The 8,981-nt window shown below is 40.6% G+C and overlaps 2 protein-coding genes across 2 annotated transcripts; both read left to right on the top strand.

The window, feature by feature from the left end:
- Positions 1–2,363: 2,363 nt before the first annotated feature.
- Positions 2,364–3,524, top strand: LOC148509350 (uncharacterized). The gene has a single exon (XM_088443470.1). The coding sequence runs from the start codon at positions 2,364–2,366 to the stop codon at positions 3,522–3,524; it is 1,161 nt and encodes a 386-aa protein (XP_088299596.1).
- Positions 3,525–6,322: 2,798 nt separating this feature from the next.
- LOC148509349 (uncharacterized) lies at positions 6,323–7,561 on the top strand. Its single transcript, XM_088443469.1, has one exon. It carries the CDS (start codon positions 6,323–6,325, stop codon positions 7,559–7,561), a length of 1,239 nt encoding a protein of 412 aa, XP_088299595.1.
- Positions 7,562–8,981: the final 1,420 nt, after the last annotated feature.

Raw genomic sequence — 8,981 nt, 5'->3', positions numbered from 1 at the left:
CTGGCTGTTTTCCGCTAAGGCCCGGCGGGTTTCCTCGATGGCAACCTGTTGTTGCCCCTGGGCTGTCTCCAAGGCCGACAGTTGCACCCTGGTGGATTCCTGCAGAGCCCTGGTAGATTCCTGCTGAGCTCTGGTAGATTCCTGCTGAGCTGCTGTAGCTTGGAGCAGGGCTTTAATAATGTCCTCCATTTTGTCCTGGGGTGTAGGTTGGAAGCTGAACCTTGCCTCTCTGAGCATGGGCTGATGCCTCCTCTATGGGACTCCAAGGACACAGCATTATTTCCACACTCACAAATTGGGTGTCTGTCCCTTTAATTTTTAAATGGAAAGTTTTCCTCTTGCTGCAACTTCAGTGTGTGTGGGTGCCCGCATTCTCCACCATATTGTGACACAGTTAGGTTAGGGGGGTCCCTCTCCGGGGTAGAGGACTCCTTCCTTACAGACACACACAGCAGCAGGGAAGCAGCACACCAGTCTGGATGCAAGTACAAGCTGGTCGGCACCAGTCTTTATTGTACAATGACAGAAATATAAAGAAAACATAAATATAAATCCTAGCCCTGTCGGGGCACTAACTTCACAGGTAGTTCCCTCACTACCAGAACCTGGCAGGGCCTAATGCCCTCGCCAGCAACAAAGCACAGCACAGTACTCACAGATAGGTTTTTCAAGTGTCTCTGAGCAAACTCCCTGCCTGCTCTCCCAGGTGAGACAATCAGCCCTAAACACACTAGGCTTATATTGGCCACTCTCAGGTGGAAAACTAACAAGCCTGTTACCAGGCTGCGAGAACCAAAACCTGGAGTGGCCGTGGGTGGAGCCCTCCCTCTCCTCTCACCCACAACCCCCAGGTCCCAAACCGGCTTTTCAAAAAGCCGAAACTCAAGCCTGCTACACTGCAGACTTTCTCCTGGGGGTTTAAAACACAAAAGACAGGAATCTGGGACAAATGTACCTGCCACAGACCACTTTACCAGTGATCCTATCACAATATATATAAATACTGTGTGTATATATATATATATATATATATATATATATATATATATACAGGTTGAGTCTCCCATATCCAAATATTCCGAAATACGGAATATTCCAAAATACGGAATATTTTCAGCATGACTGAGATAATGAAACCTTTGATTTTTGATGGTTTAATGTACATAAACTTTGTCTAAGGCACAAATTATTAAAAAGATTGTATAAAATAACCTTCAGGCTGTGTGTATAAGGTGTATATGAAAAATAAATTAATTTCATGTATGTACACAAACTTTTTTTGATGCACAAAATTATAAAAAATATTGTCTAAAATGACCTGCAGGCTGTGTGTATAAGGTGTATATAACACATAAATGCATTCTGTGTGTATATTTGGGTCCCATTTCCAAGACATTTCATTATAATATGCAATTATTCCAAAATACGGAATATTCCGATATCCAAAATACCCCTGGTCCCAAGCATTTTGGATATGGGAGACTCAACCTGTGTATATATATATATATATATATATATATAAAGGCAGCATAGTGAGTGGCACTCTGGCGGACTTGGCAATGATATAACACCACACACAGGTCCAGTGGTCAACGTTTCGGATGTTACTCCGTCTTCAGGACAACGAAAAAGCAAATGACATGTACAATACATGTATAAATACTAAAGTGAACACTCACCATAGCGAATCCCGCACGAGCAGCGCCGCCGCCGGGCCCAGTTCTCCAACACTTCCGGATCCACGTCACATCCGGGACACATGATAGTAGTCTGTCTGCCGAAAACCGGAAGTGAAGTCATGGTAACCCTGCACCGCAGCGTCATCTCGTTGCTATGGAAACACATATATATAAACAGTGAAGATAACAGTGAGAAAAACAAACATACATATAGATATATCAAAAAATCTCATGTATATAGAAACATCCTCTAATAGTTAAATCCGCAGACATTGATAATAGAACCAACATAAAATAGAGCACAACGCCATAGGCGTTTCTGGAGACAACTAGTTAAATCCCAGAAAGGGTAGAGACGAATCAGTAGATACACAGGCTCATACAAATGATTTAAAAATCGAGCTCACAAAGACTTACATACGCCCATATAAACTGAGTCTCTGTATTAAATGTAACAATCTGAGCATTAAATCAAAAAAACTTACTACCTCTGAGGTATATGAGGGACCAGACACTAACTTCTTCATAGAGTTGTTATCATTGACACTAACTAGGAATTTTTTTCTATTCAATGGTACATTTTACCTGCAGCGTACGGGGTGTGCGATGGGTTCGAACGTCGCACCCTCGTACGCTAATTCCTACATGTTTTCTGTCGAACAACGGTAATTTATGAATTCCTCTATGGGCCAGAAGATCTATTTTTACTCACACTATATCGATGACGTGCTGTTATTTTGGACTGGTACAAAAGAAGAATTTGAGTCTCATCTTCATAACATCAATGCCAACGAAGAGTGTCCCATCAAGTTTACTTATCAAATGAGTCAATCTAATGTCCACTTTCTTGATGTGGATATCTTTCTGGATAATGACGTTATCAGTACTAAAATATTCCAGAAAGAAACAGATCACAACACTTTGTTGTTAGCTCAAAGTCACCATCCACCATCACTCATCAGAGGTTTGCCATTCTCACAATTGTTGAGAACCAAAAGAATTACTAGCAATCCGAATGATTTGGACGTTGCTATGGATAATATGGCAACCAAATTTCAAGAAAGAGGATATTCTAAGTCCCTGCTCAATGAGGCCAAGAGGAAAGTGTCCAGCATTTCACGTAATGATACTTTAATAAAATCCAGCTCCTCTAAGAGGGAGAAGAAAATGGAGGATAGAATTTTTTGGACTCATAAGTTCAATACAGCTGATAACAACATTATGGATATGACTAAACAACTATGGCCTATTATCCAACACGATAAGGACCTGAAACAGCTAAAGCATATGAACATTATGTCTTGCTATACTCGAGGAAGAAACATTAGAGACTGGCTAGTACGCACCGACATCTCAAAACGGATATCCTCCAATACTCGGACGAAGCCCGGTGGGTGCTATAAGTGCTTAGGCTGCACTACTTGCAGTTTTATGATCCAATCCAGGCACTTCTCTCACCCGCATTCGGGCCGTAAATATACTATACATTATTCGCTTACGTGTACTAGTACCTTTATCGTGTATCTCATCAAGTGTCCATGCGGCTTATGCTATATTGGGAAGACTATTAGATCTTTCAAAGAACGGATGGGACAGCACCGTTCCGCCATTCGAGCAGCTTTGAATAATAAAGATATAGACCAACCTGTTGCAAAACATTTTGCAGCTGCTAAACACAGTCTTGCTTCTCTAAGATATATCATTATAGATCAAGTTCAAGAAAACTGCAGAGGCGGTGATCGGGGGAAAAAACTATTGCAACTTGAAACACAATGGATTTGGCGTCTGGATACGGTCAGACCAAGGGGTTTGAATGAACAATTGTCGTTCAATATGTTTTTTTGATTTAATCCTCAGATTGTTACATTTAATACAGAGACTCTGTTTATATGGGCGTATGTAAGTCTTTGTGAGCTCGATTTTTAAATCATTTGTATGAACCTGTGTATCTACTGATTCGTCTCTACCCTTTCTGGGATTTAACTAGTTGTCTCCAGAAACGCCTATGGCGTTGTGCTCTATTTTATGTTGGTTCTATTATCAATGTCTGCGGATTTAACTATTAGAGGATGTTTCTATATATATGAGATTTTTTGATATATCTATATGTATGTTTGTTTTTCTCACTGTTATCTTCACTGTTTATATATATATGTGTTTCCATAGCAACGAGATGACGCTGCGGTGCAGGGTTACCATGACTCCACTTCCGGTTTTCGGCAGACAGACTACTATCATGTGTCCCGGATGTGACGTGGATCCGGAAGTGTTGGAGAACTGGGCCCGGCGGCGGCGCTGGTCGTGCGGGATTCGCTATGGTGAGTGTTCACTTTAGTATTTATACATGTATTGTACAAGTAATTTGCTTTTTCGTTGTCCTGAAGACGGAGTAAAATCCGAAACGTTGACCACTGGACCTGTGTGTGGTGTTATATCATTGCCAAGTCCGCCAGAGTGCCACTCACTACGCTGCCTTTCTATACCCTATTGGAGTGGAGCACCTGCGGCCATTGCTGTTGTGATTGGGGAGTGCCGGCCTTCTAGGATTTGTGCATCTCGTGTTGGACTTAGCCAGATAAGTCCTACACCTTAGCTTGTGCACCCCCTCGATTTTTATATTACTCACCTGCCATTTGCGAGTGCCTCCAGGATACTGCATATATCTTAAGACTGTACCACTGCTACTTACCCTTGTTGAAGGGACATAAGGTGTAGCTGTTGTTTTTTAAATCCACTTTTTTCCCTTTTCAAGCATCCCTAATTAAGTTGGTGACACGATGGAACCTAATACATCATCAGTGGATAGTGAGGCTTGTGGACGTATTCATCTCCCGTTGGGTGAAAGACTGAGATTCTCCGATAGTGAAATTGAATCACGTTTATTTAAAGAAAGATTACATGATGAGGCGGGCATTGATACTTTGGATGAGTTGTTTAATAATCTTATTAAAATGCGCAAAAAAGAAGTAGACTTTTTGCTGCACGGGGTTACCCTCTCCGAATATTATAGAGAAAAAAAGATCCCACGTGGATTTAGGATAAAAAATGTCCCAACAATTGGACGGTATAACAACGATTTTTGTTGGAGATGGGTAGCGATTCTAAATAATTGCTCATTTGACTTAATGACTCTTGTTATAGAAGAATCAGCACGAGAACTGACTAACATGAAGTCTGAGATCTTCCAATTTGAAGCCCTACTTAAAGAAAGTTTGCTTAAAGATACATCGTGCAACTGGCTGGAGAAATTAGAGCAATCGATAGCCACATATAAAAAAGAGCTAGTTGCTTTTAAAAAGAATAAATTTGAGATAGTAAATAGAGATTACTCTGAACAGAAGGTCTATACTTGGCTTACTGGATCCACCGGCGAGAGGAATAAATTTTCAAAATATCGAAAACCGTGGAGAAGCAACAATCTAGATATCGATACATCAAGTGATTCATACTCCTCCGTGGGTGAATCGAGAGTAAAAGCGGGACCCTCAGGCAAAAATTGTAACAAGCCCCCTTTAGGGGTAAAGACCCGCGCCAGACGCGGAAGAAATGGCGACCGATCAGAAGAGGGAAGCAGTGTCTCCGTGGTAAAATCAAAAGGACGTGCCAAGAAAGTTTAATCTTTAATATTTCCAAATGATCTTTATCTCCAGTAGAAATTTCCCTGCTTAACAAAGGCTTGTCTTATGTTCCAACGAACAGATTCAATGAATTCCAGTGGAAAATCGACTTAGCACGTTTAAATCGTCAATTAAAACTCAGGGATTTCTACTCCAACAAAGAAACAATGCATCAACCAGCTGAATTGAAATATAGTTCTTTTAAGAAAAGTCGACTTTCGACCCAATATCCAACAATGTATCACTAACGAGCTTTATTAGAGCACTGGATTCACAAGTATGCACCAATGAGAAACAGAATCCATCCAATTGTGTGAAGTACTCCAACTTGACTAAAGACGAATGGGCTGCACTTAAAACTTTGAGAACAGAGGATGAAATTATGATTCTTCCTGCAGACAAAGGAGGGTGTATAGTGGTCTGGGATTTGGAGGACTACAAAAAAGAGGTATATTCACAATTGTCCAATCCTATGATATATGAACAACTGCCCCGTGATCCCTCCTTATTGTATAAATGGAATTAGATTCCATTATTGATTTAGCTGTGGAGAATAAAATCATTACTACTGAGGTAGCTGGGTATTTGAAGACGGATTTTCCATTGGTACCTAACCTATACTGCCTTCCTAAAATCCACAAAATCCCGACCCAGCCCCCTGGACGACCGATTATATCAGCACGGAATTCGTTGTACAGTCCAATATCGTGTTTTTTGGACTTCTTTTTACAGCCATGTGTCCAGAACGAACCTACATATTTACGTGATACTACCTCCCTCTTGTTAAAGCTGGCTAATTTGAACACGCTACCCCCCAACATTTGGATGTGTGCACTGGACATTATGAGCTTATATACCAGTATCCCGCACAATGAGGGTTTGTTAGCTACTAAGGAACTGATTACTACCTCTGAGGTATATGAGGGACCAGACACTAACTTCTTCATAGAGTTGTTATCATTGACACTAACTAGGAATTTTTTTCTATTCAATGGTACATTTTACCTGCAGCGTACGGGGTGTGCGATGGGTTCGAACGTCGCACCCTCGTACGCTAATTCCTACATGTTTTCTGTCGAACAACGGTTATTTATGAATTCCTCTATGGGCCAGAAGATCTATTTTTACTCACGCTATATCGATGACGTGCTGTTATTTTGGACTGGTACAAAAGAAGAATTTGAGTCTCATCTTCATAACATCAATGCCAACGAAGAGTGTCCCATCAAGTTTACTTATCAAATGAGTCAATCTGATGTCCACTTTCTTGATGTGGATATCTTTCTGGATAATGACGTTATCAGTACTAAAATATTCCAGAAAGAAACAGATCGCAATACTTTGTTGTTAGCTCAAAGTCACCATCCACCATCACTCATCAGAGGTTTGCCATTCTCACAATTGTTGAGAACCAAAAGAATTACTAGCAATCCGAATGATTTGGACGTTGCTATGGATAATATGGTAACCAAATTTCAAGAAAGAGGATATTCTAAGTCCCTACTCAATGAGGCCAAGAGGAAAGTGTCTAGCATTTCACGTAATGATACTTTAATAAAATCCAGCTCCTCTAAGAGGGAGAAGAAAATGGAGGATAGAATTTTTTGGACTCATAAGTTCAATACAGCTGATAACAACATTATGGATATGACTAAACAACTATGGCCTATTATCCAACACGATAAGGACCTGAAACAGCTAAAGCATATGAACATTATGTCTTGCTATACTCGAGGAAGAAACATTAGAGACTGGCTAGTATGCACCGACATCTCAAAACGGAGATCCTCCAATACTCGGACGAAGCCCGGTGGGTGCTATAAGTGCTTAGGCTGCACTACTTGCAGTTTTATGATCCAATCCAGGCACTTCTCTCACCCGCATTCGGGCCGTAAATATACTATACATTATCCGCTTACGTGTACTAGTACCTTTATCGTGTATCTCATCAAGTGTCCATGCGGCTTATGCTATATTGGGAAGACTATTAGATCTTTCAAAGAACGGATGGGACAGCACCGTTCCGCCATTCGAGCAGCTTTGAATAATAAAGATATAGACCAACCTGTTGCAAAACATTTTGCAGCTGCTAAACACAGTCTTGCTTCTCTAAGATATATCATTATAGATCAAGTTCAAGAAAACTGCAGAGGCGGTGATCGGGGGAAAAAACTATTGCAACTTGAAACACAATGGATTTGGCGTCTGGATACGGTCAGACCAAGGGGTTTGAATGAACAATTGTCGTTCAATATGTTTTTTTGATTTAATCCTCAGATTGTTACATTTAATACAGAGACTCTGTTTATATGGGCGTATGTAAGTCTTTGTGAGCTCGATTTTTAAATCATTTGTATGAGCCTGTGTATCTACTGATTCATCTCTACCCTTTCTGGGATTTAACTAGTTGTCTCCAGAAACGCCTATGGCGTTGTGCTCTATTTTATGTTGGTTCTATTATCAATGTCTGCGGATTTAACTATTAGAGGATGTTTCTATATACATGAGATTTTTTGATATATCTATATGTATGTTTGGTTTTCTCACTGTTATCTTCACTGTTTATATATATGTGTTTCCATAGCAACGAGATGACGCTGCGGTGCAGGGTTACCATGACTTCACTTCCGGTTTTCGGCAGACAGACTACTATCATGTGTCCCGGATGTGACGTGGATCCGGAAGTGTTGGAGAACTGGGCCCGGCGGCGGCGCTGCTCGTGCGGGATTCGCTATGGTGAGTGTTCACTTTAGTATTTATACATGTATTGAACATGTCATTTGCTTTTTCGTTGTCCTGAAGACGGAGTAAAATCCGAAACGTTGACCACTGGACCTGTGTGTGGTGTTATATCATTGCCAAGTCCGCCAGAGTGCCACTCACTACGCTGCCTTTCTATACCCTATTGGAGTGGAGCACCTGCGCCCATTGCTGTTGTGATTGGGGAGTGCCGGCCTTCTAGGATTTGTATATATATATATATATATATATATATATATATATAGTCAGTTATTTGTTGGCACTCCTAGATAAATGGCATAAGAATAAATCCCAACTGCTCCGGTGCCCGATATAACAAAAATAGAAATCCAGAAAAAAATCGGCACTCAGAGACTATCATGAATGAGTATAAAATGTATTGATGGCGCGACGTTTCGGGGTGCAACCCCCTTTATCAAGCCACAACAGACAGTCTGTTGTGGCTTGATAAAGGGGGTTGCACCCCGAAACGTCGCGCCTTCAATACATTTTATACTCATTCATGATAGTCTCTGAGTGCCGATTTTTTTCTGGATTTCTATATATATATATATATATATATTCAGGAAGCATGCACATCATCCACTGCAAATCTAATAATGCATTTGTTCTTGCAAAGTCATAAAATATTTGCTTTTGTATAATGTGCTATAAATTTCACACAGCTGTTCAGCTTCCATAAAATATTTGTACAATAATACAGATTGTCCTTAAATTCAACGAACGCCAAGTCCTCACATATGGGACCCGTTCTGTGTCTGATAACACAGCTTTGTTTCGCTGCTTCCCACATCGTCCATTACATAGTGTCATTTCAGATGATAATTATTCTGTGACTGCAAACATATGTCTCTATAGTATAGAGAACTGAAAGGTAATATCCCATTGTGGGTAGACTGTAAATAGAGGTTCAACACACAAGTCT

The sequence above is a fragment of the Taudactylus pleione genome, unplaced genomic scaffold, assembly GCF_031769625.1.
Source record: "Taudactylus pleione unplaced genomic scaffold, aTauple2 ptg000329l, whole genome shotgun sequence".
Taxonomy (NCBI): domain Eukaryota; kingdom Metazoa; phylum Chordata; class Amphibia; order Anura; family Myobatrachidae; genus Taudactylus; species Taudactylus pleione.
Note: the sequence above shows the minus strand (reverse complement) of the source record. Positions and strands in the feature narration are given on the sequence as shown.